A 20,287-nucleotide genomic window follows, 5' to 3' on the forward strand; every position below is an offset into this window, starting at 1 on the left:
CTTTTCACAGTCTATTTAGTGCTACGGTTTTCACATTTTGGTGCTTTTTGTTGGTGATTTCACTACTTAAAATGGTCCCCAAGGGTGACAATGAAGTGCTGTCTAGTGTTCAGCATCACAGCACAGGAAGGCTGTGATGTTCCTTACGGAGAAAATATGTGTGTTATGTAAGTTTCAGTCACAAATCAGTGATAGTGCTGTTGTGATAGCAATAGCGTATAAGTTCAATGTTATATATAACATATATTAAGGCGTTTTTAAAAAGAAACACACAAAAAACAAGGCTGTGTATTGATTGGTTGACAAAAATGTTGTGACCAGAGGCTCGCAGGAACATAACCCCATATTTCTCTTAGGAGAAATACTCACTAATTCAGTGTTCTGTGACTATAGAACAGAACCAATGCGAATAAGAATTGACTGTATATATATTTCAGTTACTCTTCATGGACCTTTTGGGGGTAGGTTTGAAATTTCCCAAAATGTTGAAAAAAATTTTTTTGTTTAGAGGCTCACCTATTGGGGCACCAGGAGAAATACCAGGCAGTCCAGACCCAACAAATACAGACACAAGAGGAGGTGTCCCTTATGAGTATATTTCTGTGTTCGCACACGCACACACACGCACACAATCGACACTGAACGGGGAGGGGGGTCAAGACGGAAAGGACAGGAGGCACCCAGGTGGCACTGGCACAGGGGAGGAGGGACAAAGGGAGCGTTTGTCCCCTCTCTGGCTCCCACCGGTGGCTTCCCAACAGCATGTGAACCTGGAGCTGGAAGAACAGGAAGTGCTTATTCTCTTAGAGGAAAGTTTCAAAGTGCAGTAATTTCTCTTTAAAAAAAGCCTCTTCCCTCCACTCTCTGCCCCCTGACAAAAGCCCAGCCCCCTATACAGGCTGTCCTTGAGGCTGGGCCGGGACAAGGTTGTGGGGAAGGGCGTTAAGGCCAAAGCTCCAAAGTGCCCAGCCCTGGAGGGCTTAGGCATAGTGGCTGCCGGGGGTCAGGGGGTGGTCCCCTCTGTGGTCCAGCTGGTCCTGCAGGCGGGCAAACTCGGCCAGCTCATTGAGCTCCTGGAACTGTCGGTCCGTCTTATGGCTGACCAGTGAGCGGTAGAAGTGGACAGCAAAAACGATAAAGATCAGGCCGAAGGGGACCATAATGGTGGTGGAGGCGATGGCGGCGGCCTGGCCTGGGGTGATGCCGCCGGTGCTGCCGCTGACGTTGGCGGCCACGCCGCTGGCAGGGGGCTTGCTGGTGGGCCGCGCCTGACCCGGCTGTTTCTTGAGAGGCAAGAACTTGACCCAGCAGAGCAGCACGACCTCAGCCAGGAAGAGCAGCGTGCCGATGACAGTGGAGAAGGCCCAGGCCAGCTCGATGTGGCGGTGCATGCGCTCGTGGGGCGACTCTTTGACCGAGTTGAGGTTGTGCACGTTGCTCACCGCCTCGATATTGGGCAGGATGCAGGTGCTGATCATGAGCGCAAACAGGTGCACGGCCACCAGCACCGTGGTGCAGGCACTGAAGGCGATGAGCAGCCCCGGCGGGTAGTCGTGGTCAGCGTCCAGCTGCACCTCCACCATCGCCACCTGGGGTGGGGGGGAGGAAGAGGTGGGCTAAGTGACCGGATAGTCATGGCTCAGAAGCTCTCCTCCCATCAAGCTCTGGGACCCTGGGTAAGTCACTTAGCCTCTCTGAGCCTCAGTGTCCGTATCTGTATAATGGGGAAAGTAAGACCCACCCACTTAGGGTTGAGAAGCGGCAGCAAGTACTGGTAGAGGGCACAGGCTTGGAGCCTGGGCTGCCTGGATTTGAATCCCAGTTCTGCCACTCATGAGCTACGTGTCCTTAGGAAAGTCACTGAACCTCTCTGTGCCTCAACTCTCTTATTTGTAAAGTAGGGATATCGTATCAGTCAACAGGATTATTTTAACAATTAAGTGAGAGCTCCTGGTAGATGGCAAACACCTCCCAAATAGTAATCATCACAAATGGTTAAAATGGTAAGTTTTATGTAAATTTCACTATGACAAAAAAGTTTACATGAATGAAAAAAGGCTCCCTCCCTGTTGGCACCACACTCCCAATTCCCAAGCAGAGGTTTCTTTTTGAAAATTATTCTATTTTTTAAAATAAATTTATTTATTTTATTTATTTTTGGCTGTGTTGGGTCTTCGTTGCTGCACACAGGCTTTCTCTAGTTGCAGCGAGCAGGGGCTACTCTTCATCGTGGTGCGTAGGCTTCTCATCGCAGTGGCTTCTCTTGTGGCTGAGCATGGGCTCTAGGCACGTGGGTTTCAGTAGTTGCAGCACGCGGGCTCAGTAGTTGTGGTGCATGGGCTTAGTTGCTCCGCAGCATGTGGGATCTTCCCGGACCAGGGCTCAAACACGTGTCCCCTGCATTGGCAGGCAGATTCTTAACCACTGCGCCACCACGGAAGTCCCAAGCAGAGGTTTCCTCACGCCCTGCTCTGGGGACAAGGAGAGGGGTGGGGTGAAGGGATGAAGGCCCTCCCAGGTCATGCCCAGGCCCTTTCTGAGAACACAGTGCACCAACCAAGAAGGAATTAAGAGAGGCTTCCCAGAAGAGATGGGCTCTGGCTGGGTGCTGTGGTGCAGTCGGCAAGCCCCAGGGCCATCCCCTCCTCCAGCCCCAGTGCTGGGCTCAGGGCCCCAGGGCTGATGCACTAGTTGCTCCCCAGTTCCTGGAGACCTGTGGATCCGGGGTCACCAGGGGCATGCTCCAAGCCCGCCACCCACCTCCTCTCACCTGGGCCTTGCAAATCACCCCCATGTGAAGGAGCCAGCTCATCAGATATGGGCCGGGAGAACCGGGCAGTGGGCACACTGCCAGGGTCTGCCTGCCAAGGATGGAGGGAGTGGGGAAGCAAGTGCCAATGGCAACACCATTAAGGAGAATGACCCTTCATAAAGGGTTCGCTGTGTGTGCCAGGCTCAGAAGGGGGAGGCCTGATGCTGAAATGTACCCACGAGCCCCACACCTGCCCCGACCCCTCCTTACTCCGGGGGAGGGGGTGGGCTCCTTCCTTCCCAGCTTTCTTGTTTGTAATGCCTGGCCCTGTTTGCTTTCATTTCTTGTACCTCCACAGACTTCTTAGGCCTGGAAAGGCAGTGTAGGGCAGTGGTTAGGAGCACGGACTCTGGAACCAGGTTGCCTGCTTTGAGCCCTGACTGCTCTGCCCTTTATTAGGCTGTGAGGCTCTGGCAAGTTCCTTTAAATTTCTGGGCCTAAGTTTCCTTATCTGTAAAAAAAACAGAATATTGAGGGACTTCCCTGGGGGGTCCAATGGGTAAGACTCCACACTCCCAATGCAGGGGGCCCAGGTTTGATCCCTCGTCAGGGAACTAGATCCCGCATGCCGCAACTAAGACCCGGAGCAGCCAAAATTAATCAATTAATTAATAATTAAAAAATAGAAAATTGGGGGAATTCCCTCGTAGTCCAGTGGTTAGGACTAGGTGCTCTCACTGCCAGGGCCCAGGTTCAATCCCTAGTCGGGGAACTAAGATCCCACAAGTTGCGCGGTGTGGCCAAAACAAAAAAGACTGGTACATAACTCAGAGAGTTGTGAGGACTGAGTTAATCCCACATTAAATACTTAGTGCCTGGCACAGAGTAAACCCTCAATAAAAGAGGCTTTACTATTACTATTGTTAATCAGTTTAAAAACCTCACCCTCAATCCCAGTGTCTCTATACGAAACCCTCTGGGTTTCTATCCTCCTGTCCAGCCTGAGAAAACCAAAGCCAAATTGGCAGCCCTGGGTTTTGGCTCCAGAAGCACCCCTGCTTCCCTGGGTGACCTTGGTCAAGACCTTCCCTGTTGTCTCTGAAAAAGGAGGGTATGCGGCAAAATTAAGGTCGCTGTCTAGAGCTGATTTGGGGTTGGACACTTTGAGAATTTGGTGAAAATATTGGATACTCCTTAAGACAGCCAGGTATGTACAGTTGTATGACTTTGCAGACAATTTCAACAGGAGTCACAGACTTCTGTCTTAGAATTCCCACAACTGATGACTGTATAAACTTTTCATCCCAGGAGTCTGTAAAATGTTTCAAGCCCATATAAATCTGGGGCAGTGCCATGAGGATTTTGACCATTTTTAAGATCACTCACTGGTGGCCTAAGGCCAATGCTGAGATTGCTTAGCACATGCGGGTGAGGGATGCAGGGCATCAGGGCAGGCCACCAGGGCACGGCAGGTTAAGGGCTGCACCCCGGGCTCCCTGGTCTCTGTCTTCGGGCCTGACCACACTGGAAAAGGGGGGCACCTCCGGCAGGGCGTACCTCCTGCCACGTCCCCCCCGCAGCACTTCCTCTTCCTGTTTTGGCCTGCTGCCCCGGAACCTGAAACCGGAGAAGGGACCAGCAGGAGAGTCTGTTGCTTGGCTGCCTCAGGTCCACTGGCTACTGATTCACTCACCTGAAATGTCTGGACCCATTAGGTGCATCAGGCCCTGAGCTGGGTACTGGGGGGTCTATACGGCGGCAGGGGCAGGGGGAACAACATATACAGGTAACCAATCTGTTCCCTTAAGCCTGGTATCTCTACCTCTACAGAGCCATTAAGAGTGAACTGGCTCCTCCACTTACACAGCTGGTAACCTCTCTGTGGCTCCTCCACTTACACAGCTGGTAACATCTCTATGCCACAGGTTCTACATCTATAAAATAGGGGCTGTTATGAGGACTCAGCAGATTAATGAATACAAAGCCCTTAGCACAAGACCTGGCATATATATATATATATGCTTAATAAAGTGATTACTAGCAACACTATTATTACTTTTTTACAAATGAGGAAACTGAGGCTCTGTGCAAAGGGGATAATAGCATTTTCCTCACACCTGCTACTACAGACTGAATGTCTGCAAACCCTCTAAATTCATATTTTAAATCATAACCCCCAAGGTGATGGTGTGAGGAGGTAGGGCCTTTGGGGGTTACTATGTCTTGGGGGTGGTGCCCTAGTGCCCTTACAGGAGAGTCGCCCCCAGCAGAGACCCCCTCACCACTCCTGCCAGGTGAGGACAGTAGTCAGTGTCTATGAACCCGGAAGCCAGCCCCTCACCAGACACTCAATCTGCTGGCACCTTGATCTTGGACTTCTAGTCTCCAGAACTGTGAGAAATAAACATCTGTTGTTTATAAGCCACCCAGTTTGTGGTATTCTGTTATAGCAGCCCAGACAGACTAAGACAATCACTGAGGGGATTAAATGAGGTCTTGACAGGGGTTTAACAAAGGGCCAGACCCCAGAAGGTACTCAATAAATCTTAGTTAAAAAGAAAAACGCGGGGCTTAAGGTGGAAGACAAACAGCCCCTGCACGCCCTCAGCTGAGGCTGCTGAGAGCTGACCCCGTGTGCCCATGTTCTGTTCCCTGGGGAGGGTGAGGGGCTCAGACCCCTCCACTCTGGGCCTGGCCTGCTCCAGCTCCCTGGGTACAAGGAGGATGTGTGCCTCACGGCACAGCTGGCCAGATGGTCACCTTGGCAGGACAGAGACCACCTTGCCGGACCCCCAGGCTCTAGAGCCGTACACACAGCTGTTGGGACACACCTGGCCTGGGGACACCAGAATTTCCCCCGAGGTCTTGGGCTGGTGGGGAGCCTGGGCAGCTCAGCCTGTGACGCTGGGCCCTCTGAGGAGAAGGGGCCTTGCCGTGCTCCGGAAGAAACCCCATCATCCTCGCCGGACCCTACAATTCCTGGAACTTGGAGCATGCTGGCGGGCTGTGTGTACCGTTCCCACATTGGGGACCAAGCTCAGTGTCCGGGGGCTGCGTGAATGAACAGCTGGCACAAGTCATGGCTCCTGATGAAAACTGTTCACAGGAATAAAAACTACTGCTTTTTTCAGAATGTATCCCACTTTGGAAATCTCCCCAAGGGCAAGGAGGGTAAAAGCCAGGGCGGGGGGGCCTCTCGGAATCTGGCAGGCGACTCCCAGGGCCCCAGCTGAGTCCCAGAGAGATCAGATCAGATTGCAAGCAGCTTCGCAAGGTAAATATAGCCAGAGTGCTGGGCCGTTAACCTAAAATAAACAGCTCCCAGCCAGCCACAGGCCTGTTTAAACCTGGCCATATGGGTCCTAAAGGGTGAGGAAGGGCGAGGGACGGCCAGCCCCACGTCACTCTGGTCCGCGGACCTCTGACACCACCACCCCGCCACGGGGACACCAAACCTCAAGCACGAGCCAAGAAGAGGCTCCTGAGAAGGGCAGGGCCTGGCTGGCCTCGCTGGGTGTCTGCCCACCACGCCCGGATGCCAACCACTCTTCTCACTCCTGTTGGGCTCCATGGAGACCCCTGCCACCTGGCACCGAGGCCAGGCCCTTCCAAGGCAGCCTTCCCATGCCTGGCCTGACCCGGGCGCTCAACAGCTGGAAGACACAACTCTCCTTTCCCAAGCCTGGGCTTCTCCTGTTCACTGGAGCCGCCAAGCCAGTCACCCTGGGTCACCGAGCGCTGCCTGAGCCTGCTGGCCCCCCCTCCGATGCAAACTATCTATTAAGAGAGGATTGAGGGCTCACCCAGTAATTTACAAACTCTTTTGACCACCATAGACCAGTATTCCAAAGGTTTCCATAAATAGACACATATCCATTTATAACAGAAACAAGTTTCCCCAAACAATAATTATCCTTAAAGCATGCTAATCCAGGCTCCTCTTACACGTGATGCATGCTGCTGCTTTCTATTTCATTCCACTCTTATTCCAAAAAAATGAAAAAAAACACACACACACACACACAAAAAACCTGCTGGTTGCGACTCACTCAATGTCACAAGCCACTAACAGGTTGAACCTGCAGGTTGGGGGGAGGGGGTAGAGAACAGGCCTAGCTTTTCTCTTCATCTGGCTAATTTTGACATCCTCAGGTTTTTACCTTCCAAGTCACCCCTGTTCCATGGCCTCCCAGGTGAGGACGGGGCCATTCATTCGTTCATGGACTATTTTTTTTTTTTTTGTGGCTGCGCTGTGTGGCTTAAGGGATCTTAGTTCCTCAACCAGGGATTGAACCCGTGCCTTCAGGAGTGAAAGTCCGGAGTCCTAACCACTGGACAACCAGAGAATTCCCCTCACGGACAACTTTCATTGAGAACTTACTATGTGCCTTAAGGATCTTGTGGCTCTGCTGGAGAAAAAGCAGGAAGACCGCAGAATCCCTGCCCCAGGGAGGATGGCAGGTACTAAACGTCTGGGCAAAGTATTTTCAGACGGTGCTAAGTGTCCCTCCACCAACTCTCCTCGCCACTGCACTTGCCAAACACGTGCTGAAGATGTAATGACACGTCTGGTTTCCTCCACTCTACTTCCCTGTTTCTCCAGCTTCCAGCACTGGGCCTTGTCCCTCTAGGGGCCTCAGTAAACGAATATTAAAGGCAAGACTTGACCTTCGGGTATTTCAGCCCAGGGTTTCTAAAGTGTCCAAAGACAATCCTATGTAATCCATTGGAAACCCTAAGAACTCTCATGACATTCCTTTTTCAGCTCATCCTTTCAACTTTTCAATGTTGTATTTTTTTTTTTTTTTTTTTTTTGGGGTACGCGGGCCTCTCGCTGTTCTGGCCTCTCCCGTTGCGGAGCACAGGCTCCGGACGCGCAGGCTCAGCGGCCACGGCTCACGGGCCCAGCCGCTCCGCGGCACGTGGGATCCTCCTGGACCGGGGCACGAACCCGTGTCCCCTGTATTGGCAGGCGGATCCCCAACCACTGTGCCACCAGGGAAGCCCTCAATGTTGTATTTTTATGTACTTTTGTTGTTGTTTTGATTTGTCTTTATGTACTTTTTTTTTTAAATTTCTGGCCGCACAGCTTGTGGAATCTTAGTTCCCCAACCAAGGATTGAACTTGCACCCCTGCAGTGGAAGTGTGGAGTCTTAACCACTGGACCGCCAGGGAAGTCCCCTATGTACCTTTTAATACTTATGTTTTATTAGCACACATATCATTCATTACCATACATATATGTATACATATACACAGAGTGTGCATACATATGTATACATATACACATCGTGTGCATACACATGTATACAAATACTGAGCCTAGTGTTGACAAGATTTTGAGCGGGGTGTGCCTCAAAAAGTTTGGAGACCACTTAAATCAGGGGTCGCCAAACTGGCTTTCAGTGTACTTCTTTGCAAATAAAGTTTTACTGGCACACAGCCATGCTCACTCATTTATCTAAGATCTGTGGCTGCTTTTGAGCTAAAATAGCAGAATTGAGTACAGGTTTCCCCCTATAATGTACCTCTGAAACCTTTTGTAAGGTGAAGTGGCCTAAAGGGATGGAGCAATTACCCTAGGAGACACCTTGCTAACAGATGCACAAATAAACCGAGATTAAAGCACAGATGCTAAAAGACACAGCTCAAAGCTCTGGCGACTTGATGCCGAGATGCTGAGTGCGGTTCCAGGGAAAGGAGTTTGGTGGTGCCAGTCTCACCCCTCGGGGTGCGTGCTGCCTCTATAATGGCTCACTGCAAACCAAATGCTACATGCTATTTTCGCTTTTTACCTTTTTTTGGTAAAAGTAAAAATTCTCTTTGGGTTTCTTTCAGGTTAGTGAAAACAGGTACTAACGTAGGTCTTTCGTAAAAGCGAGGTGGCGTAAAGCGAACTTTCGAAAAGTAGGGGACACCTGAGACTGTGTGGCCTGCAAAGCTGAAAATATTTACTTTTTTTTTTTTTTTTTTTTTGCGGTACGCGGGCCTCTCACTGTTGTGGCCTCTTCCGTTGTGGAGCACAGGCTCCGGACGCGCAGGCTCAGTGACCATGGCTCACGGGCCCAGCCACTTCGCGGCATGTGGGATCTGCCCGGACCGGGGCATGAACCCGCGTCCCCTGCACCGGCAGGCGGACTCTCAACCAATGCACCACCAGGGAAGCCCTGAAAATATTTACTTTATAGAAAAAGTTGGTCTGTTCCTGGGTTAGACCAATGCTCCCAAAGAGGGCTGTCAAACCACAGTCCCAGAAGACTCTCCTCTGAAGAGTGTGTGGTTCCATCCGTTTTCTTTTTGTTTTTTTTGGCCACACCACACAGCTTGTGGGATCTTAGTTCCCCGACCAGGGATTGAACCCACGCCTTTGGCAGTGAAAGCATGGAGTCCTAACCACTGGACTGCCAGGGAATTCCCGTGTTTGTATCAGCTTAAGGCATCCCTTCTGGGGAGCGTATTCAAGGCCTCCCAGAATAAATTGCACCAGAGAGAAACTTGCTCTTGTTTAAATTTTCTCAGTTTAATTTCTCCAGGGAATTGCCTTCCCAACGCTGATTACCACAGTGCCACCTTGGGAAGCCCTAGAGCTCTCCTTCATCAGCCCTGGACCCAGCAGAAATCAGCAGAGCTCAACACAGACCCTGGCTGAAAATTCCAGACACGTGCCACAGGCACTTGTGAAGTTTTCCAAAAGGCTTCTCAGCTAGGCAGGGAGTGCCTTCCCCTTGGGACATTCAGCAAAGTTCCATTTGTACATGGCCCAGAGTGCAGAACTGCCCATCTGGAAGACTTCAAAGGCCCAGTTTTCAACTAACCACAAGGGACACGGTGAGAGGGTGGTTGAGTAGAAAAGACTCCAGGTCAGAGGGACCGGGGCTTGAAATCTACTAGCTGGGTGATCAGAACCTCTGTAAGCCTCTGCAGAGGCGACAGTACATATGTTTAAGAGCTGTTCTGAGGATTAAGTAAGAATGAAAGAAAAGGATCCAGGCTCTTGCCTGGTGTTCAGTAAATAGTAACATCTTCAACATTATTCAAGAATTCCTCATGGAACTCCCCTGCTCCAAAACCTTCCATGGCTCCCCATTGCCGATACCAGAGTTCAAACGTCCCAAACAGCAAGTCAAGGCCCTGCACCATCTAGTCTGCCTAGATTCATCTTCCTCTACTATCCCCAACACACCCTCAACTCCAGCCACACCACACTCTCTGCCTTTTCCTGGAGACCTTATAATTCCTCGCCTTAGTAACTGTGCTCCTAATACTTCCTCTGATAGAGGGTTCTTCCCTAAGCCCTAACTCTACCACCCTCAAGGCTTAGCTGGAATCACATTCTTCTAAACCAGTTAACCCTTATAAAAGAAGCCCTGGGAATTCCCTGGTGGTCCAGTGGTTAAGGTTCAGTGCTTTCACTGTCGTGGGCCTGGATGCAATTCCTGGTGGGGAAACTAGGATCCCACATGCTGCAGCATGGCCAAAAAAAAAAAAAAAAAAAGCAGTCCCAACATCATGGGAACAAGGGTGAGAGAGTTTCCGTCGTACCTGGGCCGGGTACATTCTAAGTGCTTTGCAAATACAAATGAATCCTCACACCAAGCCTATGAGGTTGGTATTACTATTACCCCCATTTTACAGAAGAGGAAGCTGAGGCCCAGAGACATTAAGCAACTTCCCCAGGATCTCACAGTTATAAGTGGTAGAGCTGGGGTTTGAACCCAAGCTGTCTGGCTCCAGAGTCCCAGTTCTTACTCTGCTCTACAATACGCGAGCCTCCCAGCTCTGTCCTCCCACCACTCTCTCTGGTGCTTCCTCTCCCGTAGCAGTGGGGCCACACCACGGTCACAGGGCCCTGCAGCTTACCAGCCAGGTAACCTTGGACAAGTCATTCACTGTGGAACCACACCTACCCTCACTCCCCAGGCTGTGAAAATCACAAGAGACAGAACAAGGAGCATACTTAGTACAACGTCTAGCCTATTCCAAGAGCCCAATCGACAATGGCAATGATTACCATGAGTAAAGAGCACCGGAACTTCCCTGGTGGCGCAGTGGTTAAGAATCTGCCTGCCAATGCAGGGGACAGGGGTTCGAGCCCTGGTCCGGGAAGATCCCACATGCCGCAAAACAACTAAGTCCGTGCGCCACAACTACTGAGCCTGTACTCTAGAGCCCAAGAGCCACAACTACTAAGGCCGCGTGCTGCAACTACTGAAGCCCGCGTGCCTAGAGCCCGTGCTCCGCAACAAGAGAAGCCACTGCAATGAGAAGCCCGCGCACCACAATGAAGAGTAGCCCCCGCTCGCTGCAACTAGAGAAAAGCCCGCGTGCAGCAACGAAGACCCAATGCAGCCAAAAATAAAATAAATAAAATAAAATAAAGAATCTGCCTTCCAAAGCAGGGGACGCGGGTTCGATCCCTGGTTGGGGAACTAAGATCCCACATGCCATGGGGCAACTAAGCCCGCACACCGAAACTACTGAGCACGCGGGCCACAACTAGAGAGAAGCCCGCGCGCCACAGTGGAGGATCCCACGAACCGCAACTAAGACCTGATGCAGCAAAAATAAATAAATAAATAAATATTAAAAAAAAAAAAAGTAATGAGCACCATGAGTAATTTGTTCCTCATCTCCACGCCCCCTGAACTCGGAACGTGTCACAGAGGCTCAATAATGCCTTATGATTTGAGCCCTTCCTTCCAACTCATTTTCAGAGAAATTCCAAGCAGCTTCTGAACCCACTCTGGAACCTGGGAACAAAAGGGTGTTGGCAGGTGGAGAACTTGAGGAGGCAGATAATCCAAAAATAATTGATCCCAGGTCACAGAAAGCATTTTGTTTACCCTTCCCAATTATCTACTGCTTAGGCTAACGTTACAGGCTGCCCTCCCCAGCACACCACGATTGCTGCGTGTGCTCACCACGGCCCCAAAGGGACAGGGTCAGGCCGAGGCTGGCTGCCTCTTGCTGAGAGGTAAACTGAGGCACAGATGGCCCGAGTCATGGCACCCTCGGCTCAAGGAGCACTTGCAGGCTGCTGATCATGTGCTATATCCAGGGCCCCTGGTTTTAAGAGTCTGGATGCTGAGGCCAGACAAGGCCTGCCGTTTCTGGAAATGTCATCAGGAATGGGAATCTTGTCTGAAGACTAGAGAGGGTCCAGCTAAGGTGTACGTCATCAGATCCTGATAATTCCTCAATCCTTCGTGGGCCCAGTCGGACCTTGTAATGACTCCGCATGCGAGTCCATGGGAGAACAGAATATGCGCCTCCTTTGCACACATGAGAAAACTGGCCCCAAAGGGTAAAGCCGCTGTCTGAAGTCCCATGGCCTATCTCCCCAGTGCATCAGGGCACCTGGCCAGGCCCTTCCACCCATGAAAGGGGAGTCTCTCCATCCCCTCCAGGCTCTTGGGAGACCCTCCCTCAATCTCACCTTGTGCACAGGTGAGTCTGGCATCCTCACCAACTCTCCCACCCTTGGAAATCAAAGGTCACGTCATGTCACTTCTTCTGGTGTTCCAGGTCTCTAGGAAGGAAGCCCTCTGGGGGCAGGAAGTTGGTTGTGCTGACTCACAGGCCAAGGGAGAGTAGTCCAGGAAACCTGCTCACTCTAGTTTCCATGGCGCTTGGCTGCGTGGCACCCCTTCCTCTCCAAGTATCCTTCACGAGGCTGGGTGGCTTTGGTGGGATCGGGATGCAGGCAGACCCGCCCTGCTGAGCACCCGCTCTCCACCCTAATGCCATCTCTCCCACTCATTTCCAGACTCGTGGCAAACGCAGTCACTCTCCTGTAACTGCTTCCCCAGAACAGAGGCTGTCATGGGGCTTAGCCTTCCCTGCTGGCAGAATTTTGGGGATTTCATCAGTGGAGTCAGGAAGCCTTCTCCACCCTGACTGGGTAAAATAAAGGTCCCCAAGAAACAGCCTGGGTGAGTCAAGGCTCACCAAGTGCCTCTGGCCACCCCTGCTGCCTGACTTCCCCACACTGTTTTTAGCAAGAGGAAGAGGGAGATGACATCTGATTAGGAGGCCCGGCTTCTAAGACACGATTCAAGAAGGCAGGAAAGCGTCACCCATCAGCTCCTTACTTCTCCTGGAGTGGGAAGGGGCCTGGGCAGCTGTGAATTTATGACCCCAAGAAAAAGAGGAATAGGCATCCCACCATCTGAAACCCAGAGAGCTGCTGTGAAGAGCCGACACCCACTGGTGTCACTCCCTCCCCCTAACTGTAACATTTTATTTTGCTTAAGAGAAGTTTTTCTGCTCTATTTCTCGTTCCCTACAAGGCCTGGTCCTAACAGGTCCCTGGCAGGACATGGCTCAAAGCTCCATACACCACAAAGGGCACAAGTGTCCAAGAGAGCTCTGGATGTCAGCCGTCCTGGGTTCAAATCCCGCTCCAGCAGGTGAGCTGTGTGGCCTCGGGAAAGTCCCATGAAAAAACTACCTCAAAGGGTGGTCGAGGACTTAGTGCATAAGTTAGGGAACCTACACAGTGCCAAGCACCTAGTGGGTGCTTGGTGAGTGTCAGCTATTCCTAGGATTTGGGGCTGATAGAACAGCACCCCTTCATATAGACCTAAATTAAAAGCTAGAGTGACACTTCTTACAAACACACACATTCTCTCCTCCCCTCTCAAAGGCTTCCTCGGTTAAATTCTTAAAGTCAGAGAAACTCAGTAGCAGCCTTCATTCACCAATTCAGAAACCGAGGCCCACATAAGGATTAGTCTGAGGGCGCACAGGCAGCAAGTGGCAGAGTGGGGAGCTCTTCCCCAACCTCAACCACCGTGGCCCCAGGGTGCTCTGGGACTGCTAAGGGCTTCTAAAAAGTTCTTGCTCCCGTGCATCGCCCACTAGTTTGAGGAGCACAGGGAGAGTGCCAGACACGCTCCTTTCCCAAGAAAACACGAAGGGTGCAGCCACCCCTCCCTCAAGGCCAGGGGCTTACCTCACTCACTGGTGAGGCAAGAGTGCTCTGGGCTAAAAACCTTGGGGGAGGGGGAGCAGACCCCACTGATGCAGGCTGAGGTCACTGAAAGTGATAATCAGGGCTTGTTCTGTAGCTCCCTGCCCCGGGAGACTCCAAGATCCCCAGCATGAAGGCATCCTCGGGGCCACTTCTCAGCCCAACTTGCAGCCTCACCTACCCCACTCCCCAGAGGCTGGTTCTCACTCCGACCCAGCCCGAATGGGGAGCGGAAACTAAGCCCACCGGCTACATCAAGAAAGAGCCCATTCAACGGGAACATGTCCCATGCTGCTCCCCCACACCCAGTGACTCAGTGGCAAGTTTCTGGAGAAGAAACTGAGGTGGGGAGCGGTTGTCAAACCCCCAGGCTGAGGCCTCGGAAAATGCCATAGGAGACAGGGGCATAGGAGACAGGGTAGAGGAAATCCCCTCTACCAGGTAATAAAAGAACCTGGCCTCAAGTGTGGGGGAACTAGGGAGACGCCTCAGGAGTCCTTTACCTCCCAACCTCCTGATACCTGCTTCCAAAGAGATCAGTCCACGTTATGTCTTTCCTTTACCCCTGAACATCTGTGGGAATGTCTTCTTACAGATTTACGTCGAGGATCCTGCTGTTTCTCCCTCCTTGCTGCATCAAGCTTACCCATCTGAAGGTATCTGAGCCCCCCAACCCTGGACATGTGTATGATACCCAGTCTCCTACATCGGGTGTCACGTGTCGCCCACCTCTCCTGTCCAGCACCTCTGGACCCCTCCCGCGTCCACGACAGCTTTCTCCCAGCTCTTCCCTTCACCCCCAGCTCGCCTGGCCCGCCCAGCCAGCTCCCCGGTGGGCCCCGTCAGGGCTGCGGGCGACAGTGGCCAGACCTGAAAGGGGGCAGGGCACGGCGGCCCGAGCTCACCATGGCGAAGCCGGAGAGCAGAGCCGAGGTCCGGCTGGAGGCTTTGAGCTTGGCGCGGCTCAAGTAGAGTTTGCGCCAGGACAGCGCCTGCATCGAGTGCTCGTTTAGGCTCATCACCTCCGAGTAACTCTGGCCGATCCAGTCCGGGTAGGTCACGGCGGGCGGCGGGGGCGACGGCGATCCCGGGGGCTCCCCGTCCCCGCTGCGCCGGCGGCTCCGGCGGCTGCCGCTGGTGGTGTTGCCGCTGCTGAGGGGAAGCTCAGGGCTGTTGCTGCTCGGGGGCGGGGCGGGCTCCGGATGCATGGAGCACGCTGAAAAGGCGCGGGCCGGCCCAGGCGCCTGCGAAGGCAGCGGCCCCCACCCCCCCCAGCACCTCCGTCTCCGCCTCCGCCTGAGGCAGCCGCCGCCTGGGCCCCTGCGCGGGTCCGGCCTGCTCCGGCCGGCCGCTGAAAACGGGAGGCTTTGAGCTTGGCGCGGCTCAAGTAGAGTTTGCGCCAGGACAGCGCCTGCATCGAGTGCTCGTTTAGGCTCATCACCTCCGAGTAACTCTGGCCGATCCAGTCCGGGTAGGTCACGGCGGGCGGCGGGGGCGACGGCGATCCCGGGGGCTCCCCGTCCCCGCTGCGCCGGCGGCTCCGGCGGCTGCCGCTGGTGGTGTTGCCGCTGCTGAGGGGAAGCTCAGGGCTGTTGCTGCTCGGGGGCGGGGCGGGCTCCGGATGCATGGAGCACGCTGAAAAGGCGCGGGCCGGCCCAGGCGCCTGCGAAGGCAGCGGCCCCCACCCCCCCCAGCACCTCCGTCTCCGCCTCCGCCTGAGGCAGCCGCCGCCTGGGCCCCTGCGCGGGTCCGGCCTGCTCCGGCCGGCCGCTGAAAACGAGAAGGTCGAGGGAGCGACTACAGCACAAGCTTGCAAGCCCGCCACGCCGCTTGCAAAAGCCCGGGGCTGCAGAGACGAAAGCCTGCGCGCGAGCCAGCGTCCCGGATACCCGGGCCCCGGACCCCCGGCGCGCGCCACGATTGGCCGCCGCCGTGGGCTTATTTGCATGCTCCCCGCCCACGAGGGGGTGGGCGTGGCCTGCTCGAGTCAGGTGACTCGTCCCATCGAACGGTACCGCCCACAGTCCCTGGCCCGCGCCGTCAGCGCCCGCGCCTCTTCCTGGAAGTGACCCAGCACCCGGGCCTCACCGCTCTCCTGCTGCCGGCGCCTCCCATCTCCACAGCTGCTCCAGTGGCCCTTCTTCCAGAGCTCGGACTCCTGGGTCGCGCCACCTGAAGTCACCTCTGGGCGCCTCCTGAAGCCCGTTTCCCCCTTGGAACAAGGTGACTCAAGGTCTGCAGAAAAAAAGCAGACTGTGATCTGGAGTTCATTCATTCTCTATTTATTGAGCTGGGTGCCAACACTGTTCTGGGCACTGAGGGTAGGGTGGTGAACAAAATGGACAAAATCCCTTGGCTTCGTGGAGCTTACATTCTAGTGGCGGAGACACGCAAACACCGAGGAGTAAATTATAATAGTTTAGAAGGTGATACATGTATAGAAAAAAATAAAGCAGGTAAAGGGGTCACTGGTAGTGCGGGGGCTGCAATTTTAATTGAAAATGCTCTGGACAAGGTGTTTTGTTGTTGTTGTTGTTTTAGGGCAGGGATTTTTTTTTGTCTGTTTTGTCCAACTCATTCACTTACAGTTCACTATCTTCTGAAACAAGCCGGGGTGCAGAATCATAAACCCATTCAGTAAGTTTACTGCGCACCTATCAAACGCTAGGCTGAGGGATTCCAAGAAAATGGTAACTTTCATGGAATTTTATATTTTAGTGAAGAGAACAGGCAAACAACAAACAAAATAAGTTCACATCTTTCTGACTTGGTCACTTTTGAGCTGAGACCCGAACCAGCAATGCAAAGAAGCAGGGACCTGCTTTCCAGGGGTGGAAGGGAACAGCAGATGCAAAGACGCTGAAGCAACGATATCTGCCCGTTGGATCATTAGGAGGCCAGTTAAGCTGCAGAATACTGGAGGGCAGAGGGGAAGTGGGGGTAGAGTAGTGAGCTAAGAACTGTTCCCTAGGGTATCGACTCCAGGAGGGCAGGGACCTTCACTGTCGGTTTCACAACTCTACCCCCAGCATCTACAGTTATTGCTTGGCACACCGCTCAGTAAATATCTGTTGAATGAATAAGTGCGGGAGAGAAAGGAATGAGTGAAACTCATAATTAGCCCAGAGTCAAGTCACAAGCATGCGGCATTCCAGGTCAGCTATGTGAAATTTAACTCTTGTCACCACTAGAGGACGCCCCTCCACTCACCCACATTATGGGATAAAACTGAAGGCCCCCTCCTCCCAAAAGTCTCTGGGATTCTCCCAGAGACCTTTGTTTTTATGAGACCGGGAAACTTGGAATTTTAAATCTCACCCCATTGGGCTTGTTTCTTTGGTGGCCTTTGTACTTGTTACCTCTTTCACTTACCATCTGTGTCTCAGCTCAAATATCACCTCCAAAGAGAGACCTTCCTTCTCTGTTTAAAGTTGCCCCCGTTTCATGTTCTGTCCCCTCGCCCTGTTTTATTTCCCTTATAGTTCTGATCACTACAGTATCTGAAATCACTTAATTTACTGACCTGTTTGTCTGTACTCCCCTCCTCCCGCCCCCGCCCCGGCTCCCCCAGGAGATGAGTGTCTGAGAGCAAAGTTCCCCTCTGTTTAAATTACTTCCTTATCACCCAGGGCCTCTCACAGGATATGGCGCACCGGAGATTCCCAACAGGAACAGGTTCAATGAAAAAGATAATGAAATGTCCTTGGTTCTAAGAGCCCCCCAACTCAGAATTGGGTACACACAACGTTTTGAGGGCCCATGGGGCCTGAGGGAGGCTAGCAGGTCTGGAAGGGAAGAGCCTGGAAGCTGGGAGGAAAGATTTGCTGATTAAGGAGGAACAAAAGAGGCGGGAGTGGCAGCTCAGCAGGGGGCTTTGGGGTGGGGATGGGGCCAGGTTTCCTTTCTCCAGATCCTACATCATGCCCCTCCCACTCTCCTAATTCTGCGCGGTTTGAGTCCTACCGTGTGCAGAGAGCAAAAGAAAAGAAAAACAAAAATACTATCAAGACTTGGGTTGGTGGCTTGGGAGAGGGGTGAGCATCTGGGCAATTCCTGTTTCCTGCTCTAGGGTCCTAGAGCCCTGAAGGGCCAGTGGTTAATAACTTTTCCGCACTATTGTTAGAGCTAGTTGGGGCTGTGAGATACACCTACCCCATTCCTAGCCCCTGCTTAACAGAAACTGAGGCCCCAGAGAGAAAGCACCTTCCCAAAGAACACCAAACAAGCCAGTGGAGAATGAGCCTTGGAACCCCAGCTGCCCATCGCGGCAGTGCCTCCAAGCACCATGTATGGGTCCCCCTAGTGGCTAGAGGGTGTGTGCTCTCAGCCTTTTGGGGTTTGTATTTGAAAAAGCCAAATAGAATTTTTCAATCAACTCTGTGTATGAGGGTACAGAGATCCCTCTGAAAGGACTGCCGCAAACTGCTTCACCACTGTGGCCAGTGGGCACAGCCTGGGGCTGACCAAAGGTGGCAGGAGCTGCCTTGGGAGGTAGCAAGCTCCCCGTCACATGGGGTAAAAAAAATACCTAGGACTTAAGTAGTACTTATGAATGACAGGCACTATTCCAACTTCTTTATTAGTAAATAATTTATATACTTATTATAAATAAATATATAATATAAAATATATTAATACAATAGAATAATTGATACATTTATTAAATACATTGTTATGTTAGTATATCTATATTATCTTGTGTTAAATATGTTAAATTATTTTGTTGTTTATTAATATTTTATTGTATTGAACATATTATATTGAACTCGAGAATTCCTTACAACAACCTGTCGTATTAATATCACCATTTGAAAAAATTGAAGTGTAGTCGATTTACAATATTGTGTTAGCTTCAGGTGTATATCACCATTTTGCAGAGGAGAAAAATGCACAGAGAGCCAGTAAGTAGTCGTACAGGACATTAAACCCAGTTGGTGGGTCTCCAGAGTCTGGGGCTCAACTACCACCAAAGTCACCCCTACCCCTGCATCAGAATCTCCAGAGGTATTTTTTTAAATGCAAGTTACTAAAACCCACCCAGTTTAGTTTTAGCAAGTTTTTTGGGTAAAGTTTGAGAACCACCAAACTAGATGAGCTTTAGTTTTTAAGTACTTTCAGTCTTCTGCAGTGGTTAAGGTTGGCTGTTCCCTTGGCCACTCGGTTGCAGTGTGACCTTGGGCAAACTACTTAACCTCTCTGAGCAACCAATACCCTTAGCAAAAATAAAGATATTACAAATACCTATTCATTGACCCTGAGTCTGGACACCCAGTCACCTTCCCGAGGCAGATTTTTAGGAGGGGTAAATCTCATGCCCAGCTGAAGAGGAAATCCCTTGCCCGTTCCTGCCCAAAATGGCCTCAAAGAATTTCCCACTTTCAGTTTGAAAAGAGAGCATTCTGTCAGAGCCCATCATGGTTGCTTGCCTCTATTTCCTTCCCCCATCATCTCTGCCTTACCCTCTGATTGCTCTAGGTTTGAAACCCCTAAATTAATAATAATAAAAGAGCCATCGTCTCTTATTTATTTATATTTATTTATTATCTTTGGCTGTGTTGGGTCTTTGCTGCTGCGTGCGGGCTTCCTCTAGTTGCGGCGAGCAGGGGCTACTCTTCGTTGCGGTGCGTGGGCTTCTCACTGTGGTGGCTTCTCTTGTTGTGGAGCACGGGGGCTTCAGTAGATGTGGTGCGTGGGCTCAGTAGTTGTGGCTCGCGGGCTCTAGAGTGCAGGCTCAGTAGTTGTGGCGCACGGGCTTAGTTGCTCCGCGGCATGTGGGATCTTCCTGGACCAGGGCTCGAACCGTGTCCCCTGCATTGGCAGGCGGATTCTTAACCGCTGCGCCACCAGGGAAGTCCAGAGCCATCATTTCTTGAGCTCGTGCCTTTATAGACCAGTGCTTGTATACCTCTGGTGATGGGAAGTGCCCTCCTTCTGTACCAGTTATTTCTAAGAGTTCAAAAGTTCTCCTTCTATGGAGCTGGTATAGGCCTCCCTGTGACTCCTTCTGTGTCACACAGAATGTGTGAAATCCCTCTGCTGCCCAGCCCTGGTGCCACCTCCACAGGACATCTGGAAGGCAGCATTAGTGAGTGATCCAGGGGCTTTCAGAGTCAAAGAATTGGGTGATGGAAGCAGGGGACTGGTTACAAGATTCAGAATTAGGGTTTGTGTTGATTTCAAAATGATTCTCTGTGCCTGAAGCTCAGAGACCACGTCCAGGGGAGCCCCTGCCCCGCCTCCCTGCTCCCCAGGCCCTGGGCTTTTAGGGCTCACTCTTCTCCCTGGTCAGAAGCCATTGCTGGGACTGTGCGTTTGTGCTCATGCCTTTTATGGTTAGTGCTTTTTCTGTCCTGGCTAAGAAATCTTTGCCAACCCCAAGGTCAGGGAGATATCCACCTATGTTTTAAAATTTTTAAGTGTAGATTTTTAAAAAGCTTTAGAGGGACCTCCCTGGTGGTCCAGCAGTTAAGACTCTGCGCTCCCAATGCAGGGGGCCCAGGATCAATCCCTAGTCAGGGAACTAGATCCTGCATGCCCTAGATCCCACATGCATGCGTGCTGC

At 52.0% G+C, this 20,287-nt stretch overlaps 1 protein-coding gene across 1 annotated transcript; it reads right to left on the reverse strand.

Annotated features, from left to right (window-relative positions):
• Positions 1 to 576: 576 nt before the first annotated feature.
• On the reverse strand, positions 577 to 14,974 carry LOC103088422 (calcium release-activated calcium channel protein 1). Its single transcript, XM_007448706.1, has 2 exons — positions 14,631 to 14,974; positions 577 to 1,589 (listed from the first exon to the last, which is right to left on the reverse strand). Exons 1-2 carry the CDS (start codon positions 14,931 to 14,933, stop codon positions 981 to 983), a joined length of 912 nt encoding a protein of 303 aa, XP_007448768.1. The 5' UTR covers positions 14,934 to 14,974; the 3' UTR covers positions 577 to 980.
• Positions 14,975 to 20,287: the final 5,313 nt, after the last annotated feature.

This window comes from Lipotes vexillifer, unplaced genomic scaffold, assembly GCF_000442215.2.
Source record: "Lipotes vexillifer unplaced genomic scaffold, Lipotes_vexillifer_v1.1 scaffold21, whole genome shotgun sequence".
NCBI classification, from domain to species: Eukaryota; Metazoa; Chordata; class Mammalia; order Artiodactyla; family Lipotidae; genus Lipotes; species Lipotes vexillifer.

Bases quoted from the DNA above. Each gene is read 5' to 3' on its own strand.
- LOC103088422 (XM_007448706.1), bottom strand. From the start codon at position 14,933: ATGCATCCGGAGCCCGCCCCGCCCCCGAGCAGCAACAGCCCTGAGCTT. The intron at 1,590-14,630 runs GTGAGCTCGGGC...CCCCCACCCCAG, and splicing joins TGCTCTCCGGCTTCGCCATG to GTGGCGATGGTGGAGGTGCA.